The 27,320-nt window shown below is 37.1% G+C and overlaps 3 protein-coding genes across 4 annotated transcripts; 2 read left to right on the top strand and 1 right to left on the bottom strand.

The window, feature by feature from the left end:
* Positions 1–6,002: 6,002 nt before the first annotated feature.
* On the bottom strand, positions 6,003–7,829 carry LOC122601536. Its single transcript, XM_043774291.1, has 2 exons — positions 7,334–7,829; positions 6,003–7,237 (listed from the first exon to the last, which is right to left on the bottom strand). Exons 1-2 carry the CDS (start codon positions 7,827–7,829, stop codon positions 6,003–6,005), a joined length of 1,731 nt encoding a protein of 576 aa, XP_043630226.1.
* A 5,193-nt stretch (positions 7,830–13,022) lies between these two features.
* LOC122600600 lies at positions 13,023–17,746 on the top strand. Its single transcript, XM_043773349.1, has 15 exons — positions 13,023–13,468; positions 13,947–14,349; positions 14,455–14,712; positions 14,805–14,873; positions 15,332–15,406; positions 15,511–15,539; positions 15,644–15,731; positions 15,811–15,945; positions 16,152–16,349; positions 16,441–16,517; positions 16,592–16,664; positions 16,780–16,881; positions 16,982–17,087; positions 17,181–17,268; positions 17,377–17,746. The coding sequence occupies exons 2-15, from the start codon at positions 14,146–14,148 to the stop codon at positions 17,564–17,566; spliced, it is 1,692 nt and encodes a 563-aa protein (XP_043629284.1). The 5' UTR covers positions 13,023–13,468; positions 13,947–14,145; the 3' UTR covers positions 17,567–17,746.
* Positions 17,747–23,357: 5,611 nt separating this feature from the next.
* LOC122602043 (zinc finger protein CONSTANS-LIKE 9-like) lies at positions 23,358–27,026 on the top strand. 2 transcript variants are annotated; one of them, XM_043774775.1, is made up of 5 exons: positions 23,358–23,517; positions 24,282–24,822; positions 25,162–25,383; positions 25,636–25,934; positions 26,286–27,026. In XM_043774775.1, the coding sequence occupies exons 2-5, from the start codon at positions 24,346–24,348 to the stop codon at positions 26,413–26,415; spliced, it is 1,128 nt and encodes a 375-aa protein (XP_043630710.1). In that variant the 5' UTR covers positions 23,358–23,517; positions 24,282–24,345; the 3' UTR covers positions 26,416–27,026. The 2 variants fall into 2 exon arrangements, with proteins under 2 accessions (XP_043630710.1, XP_043630711.1); XM_043774776.1 differs by having other exon boundaries at positions 23,360–23,517; positions 24,709–24,822; positions 26,286–26,984.
* Positions 27,027–27,320: the final 294 nt, after the last annotated feature.

The following is a 27,320-nucleotide window of genomic DNA, read 5'->3' as shown; positions in this document are numbered from 1 at the left end:
TCGTACATGTGGTTGTTTTGACGTATCGTAGTGGTTACTCTCTTATGGTTCAAACATTCAAATGGATGAATATATACAATGAAAATAACATAAAATGACTTAATGGCAAAACTGGTATGAATTTTCTAACCTTATATCATCAAACCTTCGTTAAACTTAATTTACGAGTAATTATGAATTTTCTTATGTGAAATTATTAATATTTCTGATTTGTGGTACACATAAGGGAGCATGTTTCAGCAGTTTTAACAGACCTAATGAAGCGTGAGGATGGAGAACTATTAAAATTCTTCTATAAAAGGGCTCAAAACAAGGAGAAGAAACTTCAAAAGATAAGTTGATCGCATGTATTCCGAGTTCAGGTATTAGATTCATTTGTTTAGATATCGCAAAATGGATGGGTCAATTTTGGATAACTGGGCGAAAACATGTTTGGATGGACCGAAGTTAGAACATTTTAATGCAGCTATGTCGGAAACTCCATATATTGAGCTTGATCTTGCAGCATGTAGATATTTTAGAAGATGTGGTAATGGGCATTGCAAATATCCATAGATAACCGAAGTAGCATAAAACATTCTGTTAACATTTTAGTGTTACACTTTCTCTAATAGACATTTAACAACATATAATTTTAAAGTTCTAGACCAATATATTAGTAATATGCCTTACTTCGTTGATTTCTTTCTTCACAATTCTATACACGTTATAACTTTCATCTTACATACAACACAACATCTTTCGATCAGTTACGCATCATTGTCATGTTACCCACTAACAACCAACATAATCTGTTTAAGGGTAAAGTTACACTAAATTGCTAGGGGTAAATCTCGTATTAGGAAATGGTTGTGAGGTTTTCTGGACTTGTTGGCGATTCCCAATTGGTGCGAAGTATCACAGTTGCTTCACGCCATCAAGTGTAGAAAAGGTGTATGTGTGTGAATTTTTCATTGGGTTCTAAAGTCACCAATGAAGAGTATTTATAGTGCCTCATGGAGAGATCTGGAATCTGGTCCCCTTAGGGTGACGCTGGCGAGGCAGGAGGCCGTTATTCGGTGTGGACTGTAGTGTAACAAACTTTGTCTCATTGCCGAGTTAAGACAAAGTGGTCTGACGATGGTCCTAAACCATACGTCATTCATGGTACAACGTACTTTTAAGTTGATCTTATGAGAGGCTCCGGTTATGAAGGAGGCTGCGGATAGAGACCCCAGCGTAATTAGGCTCCATCCTTAATATTGGTTATGCTCCTTAAATCGCAGCCTTTAAGGATGGTACATCATCAAGCCCCCCAGCCTAGCATCTTAAACGCTTAGGGTGATAGGTTAGATGATTTTCGCCCACTCAATTATGTGCAAGTTGTTTTTTTACTCTTAATTTTTTGATCCGCAGCATAATTTTAATTAAATAAACATAATTTGTTGGGGCATGTGGTTTGACTAGAGTTCTTTGATGGCTGCACTTTCGAAATCTAAAGCATTTGTCATAAGCTTTGAAATTCAAAGCATTTATTATACTTTTATGTTTTGGAGCATTGGACTTTAAATCCGTAGCCTTCAACAGACGTGGTGCTATTCTTGATTTCCATAGCATGGCCATGTGGGTCCTTCCTTCCCCCACTTTTCTTTTAACAAAACATAGATATTACTATGTATTAGTAAATTTTGTCGTATATTATTATTATGGGCGCGTGGAGATCTCGGACTTTTGGGCCTTCCTTGAAAAGTGTGATCCATTTCTCACCCGCTAGATAGGTGACACGTGTCATGATCTGTAGTATTTGCGCGCCCCATCCGCCAACTTCCTTTTTGCCTATATATACTTATATTTTTGCTTTCTCATTCTTGTTTCCACTTTTTATTTGTTCCCCTCTTCTCTAAAATATGAAGATCCGCAGCCTTTTTATTTGTCACCGTCCGGAGCCTATATTTGTCGCCAAAACCGGAGCCTTTTTTACAGGTATATCTATTTTGCTTTACTTCTCTTTTCTATGGGTAATAGGACGGATCTGCATATTCAATTTTGCACCGCCACCAAAGACGAATTAGCCGAGCTCCTCTCGGAGTATAGGTTTCCACCCGGGTATGGTTACACCCTGCCGCAACCTTCAGAAACTATTAGTGCAGTTCCGGATGGTAAGATTGGGCTTTACTTTGGTATGTTTGAATTAGGTAATGTCCGCCTCCCCTTCACTTCTTTTTTCCTAGGCGTATTGAAGTATTTTAGATGCCATGTATCCCAAATCACTCCTTATGGTGCTTTAAAAATTACTATGTTTGAGGCTTGTTGTAGGGCTCGGGATATAGAGCCTACACTTGATTTTTTCCCCAAGTTTTTTCGATTGGGTAATGCGGGTGATTGGTATACAATAGAGAAAAGACCAGGCTGCGGAGTGCCGGAATGCATTTTTGGTACAAAAGAGTCTATGAAGGGTTGGAAAAGTAGATTCTTTTATATGGATGCTTCGATTATTGAGCCAGGCGATAGGGGAGTTCTCGTTAAGAAGGGGGCGGCACGCGGTACTCTAGCCGATAAAACAACACCCATAAATTGTGATCTTAAACTTGTGAAAAAGTTGTATAAACCTCCCATTCGGAGCCATGTTTTTCCGGAGCCTGTCTTGTACTTAGCCCGTTTAAGCCCGTTGTGGGTGCATCATCCTGCCGTCCCTCTGATCCGTAGCCTTAAAGGGAAGGGTATGGGGCTTTTAAGCTGTTCATCCCTTTCTTCGACTATCCTTTCTATTATCTTGCGATTTTACTGTTACTATTATTGTTATTATTATTATTTTCTTTTTTGTGACACTTGCTTATTTTTATTTTATCCGTAGCCATGATTCTTCTCGACTACTTGCAGCTAGATTCCGATGATAGCGTCGAGTTTGAGGTCGAGATTCCCGAGGATCAGAAGCTTCCAAATGTCGAAAATGTTAACTTTGATAAAGAGATAAAAGTATTGGTTGATACTCCTCAAACGATTGCTGAAAAGGAAGAAGTATTGAGAGCTCATTCCGAGCAAATGAAGAAAAAGGCTGCGGAAGATGCGCCTGAGGATGAAGCTACGGGTAGCGGAACCGTTTCGAAAAGGAAGGTTGTTTCAAAAAGGAAGAAAGTGGATACAAACATTACTGTTGGCAAGCCCACTAAAAAAGGGCGCGTGCTGAAAGGCATTAATATTAAGGAACCAATTGGCGGTACATATCGTCTTCAAGAGGAAACCGATTCAGTTGCCGCGCCTACTCATGGTGTTGGGAAAATTTTGATGACAAGACCGAAAGCTAAAGAGCAAGATGAGAATAAGGAAAAGGTTTTTGGATGATGAAAACAGTGTAACTGGATATTACGAGGTCGAGCCTAGTCACAGTGAGGGTCCGCCTTCAATGTGTATTCCAGAGGTTCCCAATAGGACCGACCCTTTTACCATTACTTTTCCGAACATTCCCTATAACAGCCTTCTGGATTCTGAGGAAGCTCGCCAGGAGTATGTGCGGCGATTAATGCTTCTGGCTCGTCTTAATGCTACAGCTATGCAAACCAAATGGAGTTTTCGAGATTTTGCAAATGAAACTACAATTCGGTACTTATGTGTTCAGGTCAGAGTTTCCAGGAGCTTAATTGATTATGAAAACTTTATTTGTGTTATTGTTGTGCCCCACTTTAAATGTTTATATATGCTTTTGTGGTGTTTTGCATGCAGGACGACTATTGGAGGCGTTGGGATCACTCAGAAAAAGAAAAAGCATGACTCAACCACCAAAACCACCTTCTCCGCCGGAAAGTGAGGCAATTGGAGAATTCTGTCAATCCTGATGTTTTTAAAGATCGCGAAGATACCTTGCAATTGGAGAGTTTGGTTCAGAAGCAAAAAGTTGAGATGGCGGAACAAGAGATTTTGGTCCTTCAACAGAAGCTTGCTGATATGGGGACAGAGAGAGACACACTTGTTGTTCAGGTCAAGGAAGGGCAAGATAAGGCTGCGGAACTTTCGAATGAGATAGACATTTTGAAAGCGGCTAACTTGTCAGTAGAGGGTCATGTTTTTTCATTGGGGGAGGAGGTCGAGGCTATGGAGTTGGATAAAAAAGAGCTGGTTGAAGGTATTCCTACTATTGTTGACAAGTTTCTCCGCAGCCATGAGTTTTTATTAGGGATGGGGGACGTCCAGTCTTGTGCTATTGCCGTGGGATTCCAGAAAGGGCTAAAAAAGGTTAATGTGAAAGTCCCGGGCCTAGAAGTCACAAAGATAGCAGGCCATGATCCAAACGCAATGAAGAAATTGGAGGAGGCTGCGGCAAAATTTCAAAACAAAAGCTATGATTATCTTAAGGACGTGGCCTCAAGCTCCCATCTTCCTGCAGCTAAGATACTCGCGCTTAAACCGAAGCCTAATCCAGGGGCTCCTGCAGCTCGTGCTCGACCTACTTCATCTGCAGTTCCGGCTCGCTCTTCAGTCCTTCTCAATTAAAGTATCTTGGTTGTTTGTTCTCGAACTAAAGTATCACGTTTAGACTTTTTTAAGTGTTTTGTAAGGTCTTTGTTGACCCATACACTATTTATTTTGTTGCTCGACTCGTTGTGAGGCTGCGGCCTTTAAACACTGCTTAAGCATTATGTCTGTTTTCACATTGTATGAGGCTGCGGCTTCTTTGCATTTTGTGTTATGCTTGAACGTGTTTCATCTTTATAATGCATGCCGCGTATTTATTGGAATATGTTAAAGCTTAGACACTTAACATTACTCATTTATCCATGTTTATCGTATGGATTGTTGCTTCTTGACCACAATCATTGACAGTATATGTGTTGTTCTTGCTTTGCTTAGGCAAGACTTAACATTATTTATCTATCCATGTTTATTGTATGGATTGTTGCCAAACTTTGGGCTTACGTGTTGCCAAAGATGTTTGGGCTTTTACTTTTGCTTGCCCTTTGTCAGGGAGTGCTAGGCTATAATCATTAGATGTTTGGGAAATGGGTTCCCGTTCACATCTTTCAGGACTATTGGGGTCCCGAGACGTAAGGTTGCGACCCTATACGTCGGCCTTAGGAAGTATGTCCGAGTTGGCCAGATACAAATTAATAGACCAAGATTTTGAATTTCCGTAATTTAGGGGTACTGGGCCGTAAGTTAGGATTTGCCTAGATTTTGAATTTCCGTAATTTAGGGGTACTGGGCCGTAAGTTAGGATTTGCCTTCATTCGATGGGTTCGTTGGTCTAGATTACATGTTGAGGCTACGCCTCTTTTTTACACATAACATCTTTTTAACTGGGAGTCGTTCCATGTTCTTGGAAGGTTTTCTCCTTGGGGTGTTGCTAGCTTGTAGGAGCCATTTCCGCAGGCTTCTGTCACCTGGTACGGACCTTCCCACTGAGGACCTAACTTGCCTTGCTTTTCCGTTTTGCTAGCATCATTGTTTCTAAAAACATAGTCGCCGGGTAGGAAGGTTTCTTTGCGTACTCGCTTGTCATAGTACCTCTTCATCTGTTTTTTGTAAGCAGCTTCCCTGATGGATGCCACTTCCCTCCTCTCTTCCAGAAGATCCAAGTTTGTTCTGAGTTGTTCATCATTCTGTTCTGCTGTTATAGACCTGTGAAATGTCGGGACACTTACCTCTACTGGGATCATAGCCTCTGAGCCATAGACGAGATTGAAAGGGGTCTCTCCGTTGCTCGTTTTTGGAGTTGTCCTGTGTGCCCATAGAACTTGGTGGAGTTCATCTAGCCAGCCAGTTTGACATCTTCCCAGTCTTGTTTTTATTCCTTTCACGATTGCTTTGTTCATGGCCTCTACCTAACCATTAGCCTGGGGATGAGCAACCGAGGTAAAACATTGTTGTATTTCCAAGTTTTTGCAAAATTGTTGAAAAACGCCTTCACAAAACTGCTTCCCATTATCACTGACTATCACTTGGGGAATCCCGAACCTTGTCACAATCTGTTCCCATACGAATTTTTCTATGTTCTTTCCAGAAATAGTTGCCAATGGCCTAACCTCCACTCACTTTGTAAAATAGTCTACTGCAACCACCAGGAACTTGACTTTTCCTTGTGCTTTTGGAAAAGGGCCGACAATGTTGATGCCCCACTTGGAGAAGGGCCAAGCCGATGTTACTGGTATGAGCTCACTCTTGGGCAGCTTTGGGACTGTTGCGTGTATTTGACAAGAATAACAGTTTTGGATTTCCCGCAAGGTATCGTTGTACATGGAGGGCCAGTAATATCCCATCTTGGTGATCTTTGCTACTACCATCCTGGGGCCAGCGTGTGCGCCGCATGATCCATAATGAACTTCTCTGATAACTTCTTGTGCTTGCCTTGGTCCCATACATCTTAATAGTGGTCCTAAATAAGATTTTCTGTACAAGCCTTCCTCTCTTAAAACATATTGCGGAGCTTTGATTTTTATCTTCCTTGCCTCATCCTTGTCAGCCGGTAGTAACCCGCTTGTTAAGTAATCGATTATTGGTGTCATCCATGTGACTCCCTCTTCTTCTATTGGGGCCACCGTTATCTCTTCTTCTATGGAACTTTTTTGCAGGGTTTCTACAAGGACTTCTTTTGTTAGATGGGCAAAAGAAGTTGATGCAAGTTTGCTCAGTGCGTCCGCTATCTTGTTTCTATTTCTGCTAATGTTCTCAATCCGGAAGCTCTTGAATTGCTTCCTGATTTCTCTGACTTTTTCCAGGTACTTCTTCATGGTTGGCTCCTTAGCCTCATATGTTCCATCCACTTGGAACGCGACTATCTGTGAATCAACACAAGCATGTAGGTGTTGTACCTTCATTTCCTTGGCAATCCTTAATCCTGCTAGTAGGGCTTCATATTCGGCTACATTATTGGAGGCTTTGAAGTTGAAGCGTAGAGCATAAGTAAATTCTTGACCTTCCGGATTTGTTAAGATTAGACCAGCTCCTGATGCATCTGCACTGGAGGCTCCATCGGTGAAAAGCTTCCAAGTTTCTGGGGATACATCTTGCTTGTCTTCGGGGTTTTGCTCAGGTGTAGCTTTTCTCTTGCCTTTTGGTTCTTCTTTGGGTACTTCAGCTAGAAAGTCTGCTAATATTTGGCCTTTCACTGAACTCCTTGGCCGGAACTCAATTTCATGTTCCCCTAGTTCGATTGCCCATTTGGCTAACCTTCCTGAAACTTCTGGTCTTGTTAGCACTTGCTTAATTGGTTTGTCTGTTAGCACTTGAATAGGATGCGCTTGAAAGTATCTTCTCAACCTTCTTGCTGTGTGGACTAGCACCAGCGTTAGCTTTTCTATCTCAGGGTACCTAGTTTCGGGTGCTTGTAGCACCCTGCTGACATAGTATATCGGTTATTGACCTTCTTTTTTATTTGTCACCAGTACTGCACTGACAGTTTCTTCTGACACAGCTAAGTATATCTGCAGCGTTTCCCCTAGGGTTGGGGCTGTAATCATAGGTAAATGGCACAAGTATTCTTTGAGATCTTCAAACGCTTTTTGGGCCTCTTCCGTCCACCTGAAATATTGCTTTTCTAAACATCCCTTCAAAGTTTTGAAGAAAGGAAGCGATCTATCCGCGGACTTTGAAAGAAAACGGTAGAGGGCTGCCAATTTTCCGTTAAGACTTTGCACGTCCTTAAGGGTTTGCGGAGGCTTCATATTCTGAATATCTTTAACCTTTTCTGGGTCTGCTTTAAAACCTTCCTTAGTGATCACATGGCCCAAGAATTGGCCTTCTTCTACCCCGAAAGAACATTTTTTGGGATTCAGCTTCATGTTGATTGACCGAAGGGTTTTGAACGTCTCTTCAATATCTAAGAACATGTCTTCTTCACATCTGCTTTTTATCACCATATCATCTACATATGCTTCCAGATTTCTTCCAATTTATCTACCGAACGCCTTATCCACCAGTCGCTGGTATGTTGCCCCAGCATTTTTCAGACCAAAAGGCATCTTTTTGTAGCAGTATATGCCTTCTAATGTATAGAAAGCTGTTTTGTCTTCATCGTCTGGATGCATTTGTATCTGATGATAGCCCTTGTAAGCGTCCAAAAAACATTTGAGTCGGAAACCAACTAAGGATTCTACTTTCCAGTCTATCTCAGGCAATGGATAACAATCCTTGGGACAAGCTTTATTGATATCAGTGAAATCAACACACATCCTCCAACCACCGTCATGCTTCTTTACCATCACTGGGTTGGCCACCCAGCTTTGGTATTTGACCTCTCTTAGGATCCCAGCGTTTACTAAGTCTTCCACTTGTTCTTTTACCGCCCTGCTTCTATCTGGAGCTAGGTTGCGGTGCTTCTGCTTGATAGGTTCTATATGAGGTCGCATGTTTAGACGGTGTTGCGTGTCAAAAATTTCATTGCCTAGCTTCAATTCTCTCGGTACGCCTGTCATGTCCGCAGGCTTCCATGCAAATACATCTTTGTTTTTCTCTAGTACTTCTTTCAGCCTTCTCTTATGGGGCGTTGGCAATTGCTTCCCAATTAGAACATGCTGCTCTGGGTATTCGTTATTGATGAAAAGCTTTTCTGTTTCTGCCCCAACATTCTCGCCTTTGTTAGATGGTTCCCCAACCTCTGAAGTTCTGATTTGGGCACACTGACGCTCTACTCGGGGTTCTGTCCGGACGGAGCCGACCCCGTGAGGTGTTGGGAATTTCACAATAGAATGGACTGGGGACGGTACGATTCCCATCTTTCTCATGGCCGATCTTCCGAGTATCACATTATAAGGTGATTTTGCTCTGACAATGACAAAGGTTAGCAACTCTGACCTTGATCTTGGGGCTTCCCCCACGGTTACATTCAGAGTTACTTCTCCTAGCTACCAAGTTCTTTCTCCGGAGAAACCTACTAATGGACTTGTATTATCTTTCCTTGTTTTTCTCAATACTGCCTTTAGCTTCAGGAAACAATGCTCGTACATTATTTCGCATCCGCTGCCTGTATCCAAATGTATTCTTTTCACTGGGTGATTCCCGATGATAGCCCCAATTACTATTGGTGCGTCCGAAGCTTCTTCATCTCTTACTGGTGGGAAGCTGATGGCTACGTTCTTCCAAGACTCTCTTATTGTCGGGAGGCTACTGGCTTGTTACTTTCTTGTGATTACTGTTGCGATCAGGTCTTCCAATGGCTCTACTTTTGGCTCCGGAGCCTCAATAACTAGATTCTTCCCATTGTTCTGCTTTGATCCTGGCTCTTTAATTCCTTTGATTAAAGTAGAGAGTTTCCCCGATTTCATGGCTTCTTCTACCTTGTTTTTGAAGACTTTGCATTCATTCGTGTCATGCCCGTACCGGTTATGAAACTCACAGTACTTAGTTGCATCTTTGCCTCTGGAAGCTCCTTTGGCCGGAGCCTTTTCTGCAGCTAGTATGTCTCGTAGATTTCTGTGTGTGTTGTTAATGGTATTATGGCTTCCCGATGGATTTCCCTGGGGTGTGTTGAATGGTGTCGTGCGGAATTTCTCGTGACGGAACCCCCGACCTCTTCGACCTCTGTCTGGGTCCTTTCCATAGCCGGGCCCGTTCATTCCCCAGACGTCTCTTTTCCAACCAAGAAAGTATATGTTTTGTCCATGAGGACTGTGTACTCTATTGGCAAGTATGTGGAAAGAAATTCAACTAAGGGTTGGAAGCGTAATCCATGGACGAAACCTGAGATTTTTTGGTTTTCACTGAGGCCTTTCATCAAGGCTGTTTCATCTGTGTAGCGGGTTATAAATTGCCGGATGGATTCATTTTCCCTTCTTTTAATGTTGTGTGCTTCCAGATGCATCTTCTTGTATTTCCGCTGCTGGCTAAATTGTGAGCGGAACTTGCGCTTCAAGTCTTCAAAGTTTACTATGCTGCCTACTGGTTGAGCATCCAACCATGCGCGGGCTAAGTCTTTCAATGTTAGTGCAAACATATGGCAAGCTATAGGGACATTCCAACGCTGCATGCGAATCATTCCATTGAAATGCTTCAAGTGATTATCCGGGTCCTCCTTCCCATCATACGTTTCCATTCCTTTGGGCAATCCTCCCTCTGGCAGAGGGTAATCTTCTATCCATTGCACAAAAGGCCCCGACTCTATCTATATTATCATATCTTCTTCACTTGGGACCCAAGCCTGGGTTTTTTGTGTATAGTCTGAATAGTGTTGGTGAGGCTGGGGTCTGTATTGGTTTGTTGGGTATGTCTGCCTATGCGTGTGCAGAGCACTTTGTGACTGCCCTCCACCATTTTGAGAGGTAAAATGCCGATTCATGTTTCGGGATCCACGAGTCGGTTGCAGAGTGAAATATTGTTGTGACTGAGTTGTGGAATACCGGTTACGTGACGGCGGAATATGGCTGTATGCATGATAGTCTTGATTGTACGTTTCCCCATTATTGCGGACATATTCTTCTGCCATAGGCGGTAGATTTGGCTCATGCTGCTGGTGCCCCCCGTTGTTTTCATCGGAACGTCTTCTTGGCACTTCGTCAAAGTGTACCCTGGGGCCGAACCTATTTCCGGAGGCTCTGTGAACTGGAGTTTCCGCCTCTATTTCTTCACCAGTGTCTTCAGTTTCGTCAGAGTACGTCAAACGGGTCCGCACGCTTTGCATGTCTATGTGATGGAGATATTCTCTCAGGAGTGGTGCCAGGTCTTCTAAGTGTCTGGCTAATGGTGGGGCATGTGGTGGAGTACGCGAGGTTTCAAAACTTGGAGGCGACCTCGGTTCCTCCTCCGCTGCCATTTCCGTTACAAGATTGATTTGTTTTGTTTTTTTTTTGTTAGAGTGCGGATGGCGCCACTTGTTTAAGGGTAAAGTTACAGTTAATTGCTAGGGGTAAATCTCGTATTAGGAAATGGTTGTGAGGTTTTCTGGACTTGTTGGCGATTCCCAATTGATGCGAAGTATCACAGTTGCTTCACGCCACCAAGTGTAGAAAAGGTGTATGTGTGTGAATTTTTCATTGGGTTCTAAAGTCACCAATGAAGAGTATTTATAGTGCCTCATGGAGGGATCTGGAATCTGGTCCCTTTAGGGTGACGCTGGCGAGGCAGGAGGCCGTTATTCGATGTGGACTGTAGTGTAACAAACTTTGTCTCATTGCCGAGTTAAGACAAAGTGGTCTGATGATGGTCCTAAACCATACGTCATAACGTACTTTTAAGTTGATCTTATGAGAGGCTCCGGTTATGAAGGAGGCTGCGGATAAAGACCTCAGCGTAATTAGGCTCCATCCTTAATATTGGTTATGCTCCTTAAACCGCAGCCTTTAAGGATGGTACATCATCATAATCCTTTAAAATGAACCTACTACGCGCAATGAATTATAATTTCTTCTCAGCGTGCAACGCATGCGCTTTAAACCATCGTTAAAAATAAAATCAATTCAAACGAATTAATCACATTGATATTTTCCAATCAAAAGCCGTAGTCATTGCCAGCGTTAAACCAAACTCAGCCTAAAATCAAGAGTTTCTTCATTTTCCCGCACAAAAATAAAAAAAAATGTTAGTAATACAATTGAAATGTATATTTTGAATTCCTTGATATTATTCTTATACAATCATAACTAATGATGAAATACAAAATCGACAATAACAGTCAACACTTGAAATATTAATCAAAATCAAATCCATAAAATTCCAATCAATTTCACACCAAACAGATAATGTCATCACCGGACGGCCACTCGAACACGAGAACCGACGACGAAACGGCTGCGATCCTCAAAAAGCAACGGCGCGTGAGCTTTGCGGAGACTACTTCTGTTCATACATATTGCCGTGACGAGTCCGCTACGCCTCCGACCTCTAATTCGATAGAGCTTTTTAATGATAATGGTGATAACGCCCTGGATAGTCCGTTTTTGCAAGTGGTTGATTCGCCGTCTTCTTCGATAAGTACTCCTGGTCCTGCTACTTCTTCAAATGATGGCAAGTGTTTATGATTTTTTTTTAATTTTTTATTTTTTATTTTTTTGATGATTATAAATTGTAGTGGAGTTTATTGATTTGGTGTTAATTTGCCTTTTTTTTATGCTAGTATTTTTTTTTTTTTGTATAATTAATATTCAGGAATGAGGAGCCTAGTTTATTAGAAATATTAGTTAGTAATTGTGAATAATTGTGAAATATTAGTAAGTAATTGTGAACTAGTAATTATGAATAATTGTGAAATGTTAGTTAGTGATTGTGAATTATACCGATTTCGCTTCTACCTGCTTGATATGTAATGCCTTAGTGATCCTTCAGGCAAATTGTTGCCAGATCGGGCTAGAGGTTGTTAATTAAATCCCGACTAGTAGACTTTGCTGTATGTTTGTTCTTATGTAACGTGGATAAAACGTTTGCATAAAAAGTTCTGTGCGTAAAAGAGTTGTTTGGAGGATAAAGAGTTGGTCAGAGTGTTTTGTATGTTTGTCCGAGGCAATGGCTTTGCTTCAATTATCCTCTCAGTTCTGAATTTTTGGTCGATCATAATTAGTATAATTGGATTCTCGACAAAAGTGAACGCTTAAAGTAAATTAGCTGAAATCATCTTATCTAAAATGAGGTTAAGTGTGCACTCCCTCTTGCTATCTGTTCGGTGTTTGAATGTGACTGTTGTATGTATACTAATAGTGCAATTACGTGTGATATTATTACAATCTATATTTTTTCCTTTCCAATTAATTAATTGTACATAACAAACAAATACTCTGTACATTGGATGCTTACAGTTCTTGATATAGATACCACTTCTCAAATTCAAACTGCTGTTAATACCAAATAAACTTCTGGTTGCAGATGATACTTTGTTTGGCCCTGTGCACAGAAGTTTTTATTAGATCAGCTTTGTCTCACTCTGTTACCTCTGATGATAATTTTGATCAAACCATGGATTCTACAACATTTTCAATGCATTTTCGTAGCATTGCTAGTTTAAAATCAGGAGATCTGAAGACTTTTTCAGGGGTCCATCTTTCCATCGAGGAAAAAACCCCAAACCTGGGTATCTATGCCCTTTAATTTAAGCCCCATGCAACTGACACTAGGTAAGAAGCCAAATTTCAAACCCAGTGATTTTAGTTCTAAGTTGAACTCTGGGTTCGAATCAAATGACATGACTCTTGTAAGTCTTGTTGGGGACTATGAGAAGTATAACTATGGGAAGCTACTGCCTGACATGAATTTATTTCTGAAAGAAGGTGACCATGACACGCATATATCCCATACTTCTGTGCTTAAGTCACCCATAGAAGCTGGAAAACAATCTTTGGAAAACACGGCGCATGGGCCTGACCTTGTGGGTTTTACTTATGGTCAAGATCATAAAATGGAAGGCATTGCCAGTTCTGGGGAGCCCCTTAGAGTTGTTTCTGTTAAGCATACTGGGTTTGGGGTGGCAGATGATGGATCCAAGCTTTTCTCTAGTAAGCAGATTGTGTTTGGTGATTTGGCGAATACATCTGAATCTCAGGATATTAGATCTCTGACCCCTAATCAATCTTTTCAGGTAACGACCCACAGCTCAATTTCATTTGTTATTAATCATCTTTTTCTTGTTCATTACTGTTACATAGTTTATTCTGTATAGTGTATACCATGGTATTCTGTTTATTAATATATGACTTTGTGCCAGGTCAATACCTTTTCTTTTTACTCTTTAAAACAGTTTTTCTAGATGATTAAAATTCTTAGTTTTATCTCTGGTTATCTGAATCTTTTCAAATTGCAAACGAATTTAAAAAATTACCTTATATGGTGCATCCTTGTCATTTTTATCTGTGAGGCTTGCATCTTGGTTATGTCTTGGCTCGTCACATCAAATTCTTTTGTGATTTTGTTCTTGGGCTTGGGCATTCTTTAAAATTTACGAGTAGCTTTTTCTTTTTTACTATCCTTCGGAATGCATTGCTAGGAAAGCTGTATTTATTCTTGTAGTTGTCTATCTTTCATTAATATACTATGTTCTGTTACTGTCTTACATATAGGGCACTCTTACTGCCAAGGAAACGATGAAAGATGCTTTTGGATATAACTCAAGCTTGGAATCCTCGGCTACTAGTCATGGGACTCCTTTAAATATTAGGGATATTGTTTCTCAGTCAGATAATGTCAGTGAAATGGAAAATAAATCTCCGTTGATGTCACTGACTCATCACATTGATAAATCAACTAACACCCTCTTGAATGGAAAATAAATCTCCGTTGATGTCACTGACTCCATATGAAATCCTAAGTAACTCAGAAACAAAGGAGAACCCAACAACCTTATCAAATGATTTAGAACATGAAAACTCTCGATCTGTTTTTAGAGGAAGTGACATTTCCATGGGACGGATAAATACTTCAATTGTATTGAATGGAAGGAGGAATGAAATTTCTTGTCAGAAGGTCAGTGCTTTATTTGTTTATACCTATCGCTTCTTATTAATATGCATCATAATTTATTAGTATATCTATATAAGATAATTTAATCCCTAAATTTTTTTATTATAGAATTTGGCTGATGAGTTTGGTAAAAGTCCCTCAAATAAAGACTTGTGCAGTGTGTTGCACTATAACAATCCCTTGCACCCAGAAGATGTACAGTATTCCAGTGCAAATGGGTTGTCTGGTTCAGATGTAATCTCGGTTGAACGAAAAAGAAAAACCGAAGATATGGCTATAGGGAAAAATGCTAAAATCAAACGGAGCTCAAATTTGGATCTGGAACTCTTAAGTGACTGTGAAATGTCAAATTTTGATCCTAATCTGGTACATCTAGCTAACTTATTTGTCTTAGGCTTCTAAGCATTGTAATAACCGGCTTTATATTGGCATTTAGTATATGACAATTTATTTTGCAGATTCATACAACATTCTTCGAAGAAATAAAACTTCTTTCTCAATTAGTTGAAAAGATGAATTTGCATGCGGTATATTCTTTTTATCCTTTTCTGCATTTATTGGCTTGTAAAATATAGCAACATGGCTGCATGAAACGGCATAAGTTGCTTTCTCAACTGTCTTATTTTACTTTTTTGCCTTCCATCTTTTTTATTTTAAATTTTCAACTCTAAGAGCATATGGTGTCTGTGCCGACCAGGGGATCACACCCCATGACACCGTCACATCAGCAAAAAGGTTAGTAAAAAATACCTCAACCCATCACACACCATACACACGGTGAGGATCACCCCCTTTACTCCCTGTCACCCCAGCTTTTCTTCCCATCACACCATGCCGAAGATGGTGTGGATCACAGTCCCATCGCAGGTTGCCACATTAGCCATAACATGTATGCTCTAAGTAGAAAGCAATAAGATCTGAAACCACGAAGTTACACGTAGAAAGTTGAGAGCGTCACAATGTAGTTGGCCTTCTGATTTTGCAGATTGATAGGTTGGTTGACATTATAAGCCAGCTTCAGAGGTCAAAAACCTATCAGCTTCTCTCTGATCAAATTCAGGTTTACATGCTTATCACTCTATCTTGATTGTGTGATACCGTGTTTTGGATCATCAGATTGTGAATAACATTTTTATCGATATATTTCTCTGATTTGTTATACAGAATCGCAGTACTGATATTCGGCAAAAAAGGTAATGGTAATGTATTATGTATGAATCTTGAGTTTAATTTATTTTACATGCCATGTCCTATTTTCTCTGAAATTATTTGACGTTTTTATGAATGCAATATGCAGAGCAGCAGAAACAAAACTGCTCTTGTGCAAACTTGTGCACGAGCAGGCAAAGTTGCAGCTGCTGCATGTGAAGCGAGAGAGGTTACTGGTATTTGATTTCTCAATCTATCTTCTTTAATAAAAGTCTCCATTCTTTTGACTTCTCTTGATTCATTTGTTATGTGTAGAAAAAAAGGCAATCACTTGCCACTAGAATACAAGAATCTGAAGCGTTGAAGTTGAAATTGAATCAGTTATCACAAAATTCACTAGATATTCAAGCTTATAATCGGAAGCCCTTGGCCAATGAGGACATTCAGGAGGTATTTTGACTACTTTAAATTTGTTTTTAGCCAACCTTATCATGAGAAACGCATATTGTAGAAAAAGAACCTATGTGACTTTTCTTTTCCTTTTCCTAAATTTTCTACTCTAAATATGTATTAAGTCAATTTAAATCGAGTGATCTGCTAATTGTTCATAAGAAAAGTAAAATACTAGATTTTCTTCTTACCTCTTTGATTTACAGTTCCAAGGTGAGAATGATGAAGTGAATTTGATGAAGCAGACGCTAGAATATATGGATACAAGAATTTCGAACTTGACAAAATCTTTCCTTTCATCGTTGATGATGAAAGGAGCACCTAGCCCCGGTGAAACAATTGCTTTTGTTAATGATCATTTGTTGAAAAGAGCACGTTGTCAGATCATGCGAAGGGATTTGCAGGTTCTTCGTACGATGAAGTTATTCTGTCTTGCACTGTAAAAAGTGTTCCATTGATGAACTTATGTTCACTACTCTTTCATTCTTATTACAGCTTTGGGTGGTAGAAGACTTGAAAAGTAGCAAAGATCAGCACATAGTTCTTAACTACCTTGATCTAGTATCTCAAAGGTTATACAAGTTTAATTTAGTTTTGCTTCTGTTCCTGTCAAATTTGCTTAAATTTCTGTTGTTGCTACTTACAGGTTCACCGTCACTAATGGTATAGTCCGAAACATGTCTGTTTCCAATACATTAAATGAGATAATAATAAAAAAGGTGATATATTATATATTTAGGCTGATATGGTCTTGTTGCTTTGTGAATTACATAAGTTTTACATATCGTTTGTCAGTCTTTATATCTTTTCATGAATGACCATTTTTCTCTGTAGAAATTCAAAGATATGGATGCTTTAACTGCATTTGGGTTTGTCATTGATTCTGGCCTAGTACAGAAGAGTGCTGGTGCTACAAGTTTGTCACAAGAAACTCAAGTATATCTATAGAAAAATATCATAGCAGCATAATTAAGTCAATGACATAAAAATTATGAAAACACGTAAACGCTGTTAATTTGTTGTTTTTGCTCCATAGGTGACTAGTTATCTTTTGGGCAATTTGGTCGATGTGATGCAGGAGATACAAGCTGCAAGAATAGAGCTAAAGAACCTGATTTATGCAAGGTTTTGCAGATCCTTAGGTAATCCTATCTTAACTGCATAGTTATCTTGATAATGTTATCGGGAACAGGCATTAGTTTTAAGTTAAGTTTCACACATTTGTTAACTTGCAGAAGGAAGTCTTAATCTGGAGCTCCATTTCTTTGATCCAAACAGCCGAAAGAGGGCAACTGTAACTCTGAACACATCATGTCTAACAAGGTACATTGCATTTCTATATTGGAATCTGACCTTAGAATTCAGTTAATGAAATATATAGATAGCATCATTATTTAGTCTTGCTGACTGAAGGACTAAAATTCAAAACAGGGGTATCTACCCATCGGAGATTATTGCATGCCAAATTGACATCCCAATAGTTGAATCACAACATTCATCTTCTCAAAAACTCTCTGCTGAGATTGCAGCAGCACTTGAAGATCTCGTTGTGGGATTTTATCGGATTCTACGGGTATGTAGGTGCATATCACACTTAGTCAGCCTTCAAGATAAAAAGTAAAAACCAAACAGCAGCTTTATAAAGAGCAAAACATGTAATGTAATCGTTGTCAACCACTTTGCCCTGTCTGTTTCTTTCCTTTTTTTAGTCTGCAATATCCTAAAAAAGGTATAATTAACTCTATCACTTTGTATATATCTTTAATAATCCACAAAATATTTGTTTAGTTTATTTGAAAAATCTGACTGTTCAATGAAATCTCCTAATACTAAATTGCGGCACTCGGGCACTTGTAAAATATGAATTTGCTTCCATTATAGAGAATGATATTTTACCACAATTTTACGTGTTGCTGATTAAATCTGCATTGAATTATGATTACGACGTTGCAACTAAATGTTGTCGTGTAGTTGGACTTGCCTTTCCGTAGTTACGTTTGCATCATAGTCTCAAGTGCCCCTACTTGTGGGGAAAGCAGCTTCTTCTAGTGGGACTATATATAAAAAGTTATAAATGCCTTGTTCTTATCCAATATCTCTAGTACTAGGAAGAATCATGAGATGTGAATTATTTTTAGTATCTTATACTCTCAACTTGATTTGTAGTGCTGCAAAGCCTTTTACACGAACCTAAGCATCAACTTGACCTCTAGTCCTCTAGTAATAGTATTAGTAGTAGTTATGAATCTGCTTTTTTCCCCATGAATTGGAAAGGACTAAGAGTTGCAAAACAAGTCACGGTTCAAACCCTTCACCTTTTTTTTTTTGCCGAGTCAGGTTTAGCCAACCCGCAAATATTGATGTGTAGAATATGATTGGAAACAATTTACCTATATTTTATTAGTATAGCAATATTAATTTATGAGATTTTATACAATATACAGATAATTGCCAATTGGTATCCTGTTGACTTCTTGTTACTAATACTAGCCTTGTACCCGCGCGATGCCGCGAGACCTTGGAAAAAAACGCTGGTTAAGTAGCGGTACCGTGTTATTACATGAATGTATGATTCATCTCAAGTGTTTCTTAGTTCGGCTGAAAGTGCAAACCACCGTTGTCGTTTTAGAGTGAGCGCTTTTTATGTTAATTGATTATTAAATTCAGTAATGTATGTGTGTTATTTTGGTATACCATGTGAGCAACTTTAGGGAAAGGAAGGGACACGCGTAAGGTTTTTTTTTTTTAAGGATAGTTTTGGAATTTTAAGGATAAAGTGTTTGATGATAGTATAAATTAAAAGGGTAAATTAGAGATTTTAAAGGTAGAGTGTTAAATTTTTTGAGTAGTTTGTTTATATAGATATTATAGATGAGCATGACAACTACGAGTGTCGGTGTTTCTGATCAAATTACGAGTCTAAATGTTTCATTAATGTTTGTCAAATTGAGTAATGTTAATTAGTGGACCAACAATATGGATCACGAATCTCTCTAATATATGCATAAAAACATCAAATATGGTGTGAAAATTTCCTCTTCAATCAAGTTTGGTGTAAATTTCAACAGCAAAATTTTGGGCATTTATTAACACCATTTTCAATACATTTTATAACAGATTTTGTTTGTATGTTATATCTATAATTCTTAACTGTTAAACATTTTTTAAAAAAAAACTATCTTATGAAAAATATTAGAGAAAAAATTAAGCTGGAGTTGATACTTGGAAACAATCTAAGTTTAGTGTAAAAAGATTTTAACTTAACATTAAATTTAATATATTCATAACACTTTTTTTATACACTTGTCATATTATACAAAAATACCATAATTTACTGAACAAACATTATACTCCCTCCGTCCCAATTTAAATGTTCACGTTTGACTGTCCAAGTCAATCTTTCACAACTTTGACCATTAATATTATTTTTTTTGTTTTATAATACTTAGCGAAAGTTATATCGTTATAAAATATATTTAAAACCTAACTGATTCATATATATTACATCAAATATTACATAACATAAATAGAAATCTAGACGGTCAAAGTTAAACAAGAAAGATCCAAAATGTCAAACTATGACATTTAAATTGGGACGGAGGGAGTATATAACTATGATAAATTTATCAAAATTATTATATCTTTGTCGATTACTTCTAGTATATACATCATAAATGCCTAGCTCGAAAATAATACCAAACTGATCTTATTAGGTATTTGTGTGGCTCCATTTGTTGGCTACGTATGATTGCAATAGCCTACTATATATAAATTTCATTTGGGTTCATCAATCGTCATATAAAGATGCAAACACATGAGTACATGACATTCCTAATGTGTCTTGTAGTGTGTATTTAAGAAGACTATATTAGTATTTACATAGTCAAGGGGGCAGACATGCAAGTATCCAAAATGAAGGGGACATTTGGTAAAACTAGGTTGGATAAGGCGACCAAGACATATGAAGTCTGTTTTGAAGACGACAAATTTTGGACCCAATAATATCACATCAAAGGTTTGATTAGAGTGAAAATTCGTAGTAAAAGTTTAAGAACTGGGGTCGAGTTATGGACTTATTGTATGTGTAAAATATTTACTATTAGGATGAACAGTATGGTTATCGTGGAGTAATCAGCATGGAGACTTGGCATTTATCCAACTAGCGGCATGCTTGCCCCATATAAATTGGCAACTTCAATGTATTATGTATAGATTAAATCATATAGTTTATCAAAAACAAAAAACCACAAGAGCATTTGTATTGACATGTGTTACGTGATTAGAAGAGTCACAATTACAAAATCGGTACAACAATTCTATCACGACGGATTTTATAAGGGAGAAACTAGACGATTAGGAGAGTGAAGCACCAACCAGCCCTTTTGCTGGCTTTGCTACTTCCGGCATCGTCTAATCTACTATTATGGATGCAACGTCATTGGCTTGAAGTTAACGTGTGGACACTGGTTTACCTTGGGGTTGTTAGGAATTATTGAAAGTTTAATTTTGTTATTTTTTTTTTTTTGTCTTAACGGCGACAAAGTGAGAAAAGATGGATTAGTAACAGACTTTAACAGCTAAAATGATGAGAAAATAATTTAAAATTAATAAAATATATGTTGTATTATTTTATTTAAAAAGTATTGTAATGTTTATGTTTACTTTAATGTAGTCTTGTCTATATGTTTTTTTTTTAACAACGAGTTAGTAGTTACTAGTTAGCATTCGAAACACCAAAGTGACATCTAATTGGGCAGTATGCGGTGTTCGAACCACACATGTCTAGGATGAAACTCAGTACTCTCGAAAACCTCCCCTAATAATCCACTCCTACAAATGTAAGAAGCGCGATTCGAACCCTGATGGATTTTCTCAAGATCAAAGACCTTTATTTTATTGTTCCTAGATGGTGTTGACGTGAACTAATGTATCACACCATATTGGTATGGTATTTTGAGAAAAGGGGGAAAAAAAGAAGTGTATTTTGTGTTCTGGGGTTTCATTTAAAAAGAGAAAAGAAAGACGAAAGGTGCTCTCGTGGCTAACATAGTCAAATTTTCTTCTATAAACGAAAGGATTTTGAAAGATCTCTAACCTTGTTGCTTCTCCTATTTATCTTCTAAATCCCTCTTTTTCCTAAATTAAGAACGCATTGTTAAGAGTTGTGTTGTGTACCTTTTAAAGTGTTTTGTGACTTTTAAGTAGTCAAAGGTTGGTACCATATCTAATCAATTTAATTTTCTATACGTCCAATCACGAATGATCATTATATTATACTCCGTATTACTATTCTACTTAAAATGAAAAGCCAAATTAATTGTTGTGCCAAGTGTTATTCCTTATGTTGTGATAAACTCACATCATATTTTCGCAATCTATAACAATTACAAGCTAGTTACTGCATATATTTTTTTAATCTTTGTTGGGATTTTGGGGTTATGGGGTATGATCGGTAAACGGTAAACAATTTGAATAATCAGTCTGAACTATGCAAAGCTTGGCATGGAAAAACATTACTTGGACCTCATATTATGTATGCCGGGATATCATGAATTCTGATTAACCCAATAAATCTTGAATTCTTTCCAACACTAGCTACATAAGTATTAATGTTACACAATATTTGAAAATTTAATAAAAGTTAGAGTAATCTTATGTACGTTTAAAGTTTTAAACGCAACTAGTTTTGGAGGTCAATTTTCTCTATACGTGATGAAACTTGCTTCAAACAACTTCAATTCAAACAATCAAACTTGAACTTGAATACGAATAAGTTGATAAACGTTGATAAGACTTATGCAAGAAGAAGGAAATAATATTATTGATTCGTATTGTGTTTTGATAAAGCATCTCATCAATAACAAGCTATGAATAATTTTAACGAACTATGTTATACACGTTACACATTACCTGGGTAAGTAAGTAAATGTAGATAGTTTTAATCACGATTTGACTGCTTATACATTTCAACCATAGTTGTTAGATTTTTACGAGTCTTGGGTTGATTCGTACGAGTCGAGTCAATTTACAGCAAAAATGAAGCAACTCGCTGGGTGACTCTTTTTCTCCTGACTCTTACGAGTCGCGATGTGAATTTGGAAAGAATCAATGCGAGTTGCAAACTTATAATTGTTTTAGTTTGATAATATGGTTTTATATTATACATTATGTGTATGGTTACATTATTTTGTATGATATATATGTATTCTTAATGCTTTTAGTACGAAATTGGAGATAAATATAAGTTTATTTATCGAATATGTAATATTTTGGTAATGTATTAAAATAATCAACTTTTATTTTATTTATAAATATGTCACATATATATAATTAATACAATATTATGTAATATATAAAAGTGTCATAACTCTTACGAATCGAATTATGTTTTGAGTCACGAATTAAAAATGTGTGAGGACCCTGTGTACAATTAACTCTCAAAAGATAATACTCGTAATTAGGGATGTAAGAAATAAACCGGAAAACCGAAAAAAAGGTCCGAACCGCGTGATCCGAAACCGAAAAAACCGAAACCGGAAAAAACCGAAACCCGAAAAAACCGAAGTGTAACGGTTCGGTTACGGTTTTCAATATTCATTACCCGCAGTTAACCGAACCGAATTTTGATATATACCTACATATAATCATATATATGTATATTTACACATATATGTATTCCATAAATACATCATTTACATATCTCTTTAGCTAAATTTTTGTATTTGTTGTCTAAGATATTAACAATTTTACTAACTTTCTTTCACAATCTAAAATTAATTTTGAATATTATAAGTAATTTTCTTATATATATACTCTTTTTAAGAAAAGTTGTTAACTTTGTTTAAGATATTTATCAAAAACATTAGTAATATCATATAAAAGACATTTTAAGTAGTAAATCATGATACTCTTAAATAGAAACTTGCATTGTATAAATAAAACGTTAGAAAAAAGTAATTCACAATTAGATAAAATGTATATTTATTTATAAAACAAAATATTAATGTAGTTAAATAACTATTATATATAAAAAAAATTAATTAATGCAATGTAAATTGATTATTGTAATTAAAACTTAAACTTTATATTAGCATAACTTTAATAAATGGTTAACCGAAAATAAAACCGAAATTAACCGACTTTTTCGGATAACCGAAATTAACGGTTCAAAATTTTTAACTAACCGAACCGAACCAAAACCCAAAAAACAGTTCAAAATTTCTAACTAACCGAATCAAACCGAACCGTTTACGGCCCTACTCATAATAAAGATTAATTTTAACTTTTAAGGGCCAAACTTTTAAATGTGATGAAAGTGACAAGGTCCCACTCTCCAAACCAGCCTACACACCCTTTACTCTTTGCACTTTTTGGCCTTTTTTATGATATTTTAGTTTGGTATTGTTGTGTTGTCAAAATATCTTACACACCAACACCTACCTCACACTCACCCGTGAGATGAGATATTAACAAGAAAGAAAGAAAAAAAAAAAGTCTTAAACATATCTCTTACCATTTTAGGGTTTTCAAAGGCCAGCCAACAAAATCTATCAGAAATTTACATACTTTTTGGTAAGCTTTATCTGGGTTTTGTCTGTTTTTTCTTTTACTGAACTGGGTTTCATTTTGTTTCTTTGTTTGATTTGATTATAGTCTTTTTCTTGTGAAAAAAAGACCAAGTTTTTAGGTAAATTTAATAGTTTTTTTTTATCTTTGTTTGCTATATCACCATGTTTTATTTTGCTACTTGTATTAATTGATATAAACAAAGTTTTCTTTGTTTATTGTAGTCTTGCTCTGTGTACATATGCAATAATATTGTTAATTTTCAAGATTTGCAGTTTCCTGATGTTCAATTCATAACATATGTGTATACTTATTGAATTCTTCAACTTTTGTTTGTATAGATGCAAAATAGAAAACACCCTTTTCAATCTTATTATTTAACTTGTTAAAACCATAAGTAGATAAGGTTTACCTGTTAATTAGGTTATCCTAGTTTTTGACTTACATGGATGTGGTCTAAACCTTTATGCTTATCTAGTGAGATTCGAACCTGTAAACTCGGTGTGAGGACATCAGCCAGACCACCTTAGAAGTTGTTTATTATTGGGATTGTTAAAAAGATGTTAAAAATTGGAATATATGCATAAAACATTTGTGTAGATATATTGTTCTTAACTTTACCAAAAAAAAAAAAAAAAGATATATTGTTCTTGAATTGAACCTTGACAATACTGTAGAACATATTCAAAAATCAATAAAGTTTGTGCCTTTTTAAGTCAAATAGTCATGATTCTTATCTTCTAATAAAGTTTCTCATTTATTCTATGCAGATTTGTTAGTTTTACAAGTTGGGTTCTTGATATATAACTAAGTTTGATTTGGGTTTTGAAAGAAATGGGATTTAATTGCGATTATTGCCGTGAGGCAAGATCAATGGTGTATTGTAGATCAGATGAAGCTTACTTGTGTTTATCGTGTGATCGTAATATTCATTCTGCAAACGCGTTATCTAAAAGACATTCAAGAACACTTGTATGCGATAAATGCAATTCACAACCAGCATTTGTTAGATGTGTTGAGGAAAAACTGTCACTTTGTCAGAATTGTGATTGGGAGTGTCACAATGGGTCTAATTCAGATTCCAGTTCGCATAGTCGACAAACATTGAATTGCTACTCTGGCTGCCCATCTGCAGCTGAATTATCTTCAATATGGTCTTTTATGTCTGATTCTGGTATAGATTCCACTTGTGAGCAGGAAATGGGGTTAATGAGCATCGTGGACTCCAAAAATGATCAAGCTTTGCCGGTGGCAATTGGAGATAATGATTTGCAAAAACAAGCTGATCCAAAAGATTTGTCTATGTTGAAGGTAATTTAGATATGTTTTTGCATTTTTTTAATTCTTCTTTAATTAAAATATTGTATTTTGAGAAGAATATCATGGGAAGGATCATGAGAAAAGTTTCCTTACCTTAGAAAGTGTTGGAAGGATTATGGTGCTTACACATGTTAAATCCATCTTTTTTACTCGATGCAACAATAATTTTTGGCGTATCAAGGTTTAAGAATAGATGCATAGTGGTGTAAAAGAATCAGATTCATGTCACTTCCAAAATCCTTCCTACCAATCTACCATAAGGAGACTTTCTCTTGAATCTAACCCAATAAGAATACGGTGTTTATGTTTGCAACCTTTTTTTGTATGAAGATGTCATCTACTAAAGGGAGTGAACTGTTCATGGATGATGGGTTCTATGATGACTTCAATATGGATGAGGTTGACTCAAGCATTGAGAAATATGAGGTTCTGTTTGGTGATGGGCATAATGACCCGGAACATCTTTTTGCAAAAGATGGGATCGATAGCTTATTTGGTACTAAAGAAATGTGTGCTGCTGAATCCATTTGTCACGGTGCATATGCTGCCAAGGTATCATAACTGTGATAGTTATTGTTGATTGTGTAGTATTTTTATTATATCCTGCATCACAATTAAGTTCATGGATTGGAATTTATTGGAATCATTTACTAAATAATTAGTAAGTCATGTATCAAATATTATCACTCAGTTTCTTAGTAGCACAAGAACATCATATATAATTGATGTCACAACTCAGTATATTTTCAGACGCTGAATGTCCATGATTATTGATTATTCTTTTTGCCTTTTTTGTTCTGTCAGGAGTCTTCGACTGGACATGGACATGGAATACAACCCGCTTGCAGTAATGGAGCATCGGCTGATTCTCTAAGGAGCTGTAAAACTGAACCAAACCCTTGTTATGGGAGACAACTCTCTAATATATCATTTTCAAGTCTTACTGGGGAGAGTACTGCTGCTGATTATCAAGACTGTGGAGCTTCATCTATGCTTCTCATGGGTGAGCCACCCTGGAGCACCCCAGCTCATGATAGCACCACTCCTGCAGGTATCAGGAACGATGCAGTCCTTCGTTATAAGGAAAAAAAGAAGAACCGCAAGTGAGTACCTATGAACTTTTTTGCACTAATTTACTGGTGGCAAATGAGCGGGTTGGGCAGTTGTGTAACAGTTCAAAGGAGTAATATTTGGTATAGGAGAAAGCAGATCTGGTTGGGTCGACAATATTTTTGTCCAATTTCTTTTACTCAATGTGCTGAAAGATTTAATATAAATTTAGTGTTTGAATAACAAACAAATTGAGTGTAGGAGGTTTATGCATTTAAAGTATATGGGTGACTTTTGACCTTAAACCGTTTCCTTTGACTTATATTTTAATTTGACTGTTAAGCATTTACAAGTAAATGTGTTTTAAATACATTCTCTTATATTGTATATCCTTTTTACTATAGATTCGACAAGAGAGTAAGGTATGCTACACGAAAGGCAAGAGCAGATGTAAGAAAGCGTGTGAAAGGGCGTTTTGTAAAGGCTGGTGATGCTTATGATTATGATCCCATGAGTCAAACCAGAAGCTACTAAGAGTATATACATTTTCTTGATCATATGCCTAAGGAAAGTTATGATATCATATAATATCTAATCTTAAAAAGATTACTTCCTAAAGCAATGATATCATACATTTCTTGATCATATCCCTGTGTCTCAGGATATTTTCATGTTGTCAGCTGGATTGAAGACAGTAGAGCGTGTATTTCACCAACTGACCAACGGGAAATAAAGACTTCGCATCAAGGATCGGATCTTGACATGATGTGCCAAACGAACAGGACTAACCACCGGAGCAAAAATGCATTAATCTGCTCCCATTCTTACAAATCATATCACTGGTTAAATCTTGGTATTATGAACAAGAAACCTACTTGGCATGTCCAGAGATGATGATCCTTGTGATATTGCATGTAGTTATTGATGTATGTCATAAGCAACACAACAGGTGATGATGGAGAACATAATTTTTTATAATAATTTGGTATGTACAAAAAGGAGATATCTTTGTAAACGTTGCGTAAACTAGGATTTGATTGCAACGTTTTTTGTAGTTCGTCTGGATTATATGTTATGCATCCAGCATCTTGTAGCGTTTTTTAGATGGTTCAACTTTTCTGTACATTTTGCTGTTCATTTTTTTACCATCTCCCCTTAAACTGGCAACTAAAATGTGAAAACATTCAATTAGTGTGGTCGTGTTTAACTTAAGACTTGGGGGGTCCTTGCTCTCATTATTTGTTTACAGCCCTAAGTATCAAGTTGCTCTCATACTGAGGTGTAGATGGACACCGAGTCGATAACTACTTAACTAGTACCAGACTGTTGCATGTTGAATCATATGGAGTGGCCTGTTTCATGATCTTAAGTTTAGGGTTTAATAATTTTTATGGTTTTATTCTGGATTTTGAAACTATTTTTGGAGAGATTGAAGATTT

The sequence above is a fragment of the Erigeron canadensis genome, chromosome 5 (assembly GCF_010389155.1).
Source record: "Erigeron canadensis isolate Cc75 chromosome 5, C_canadensis_v1, whole genome shotgun sequence".
In the NCBI taxonomy this organism is placed as follows: domain Eukaryota; kingdom Viridiplantae; phylum Streptophyta; class Magnoliopsida; order Asterales; family Asteraceae; genus Erigeron; species Erigeron canadensis.
This window is presented reverse-complemented; position numbering and strand designations above follow the sequence as displayed.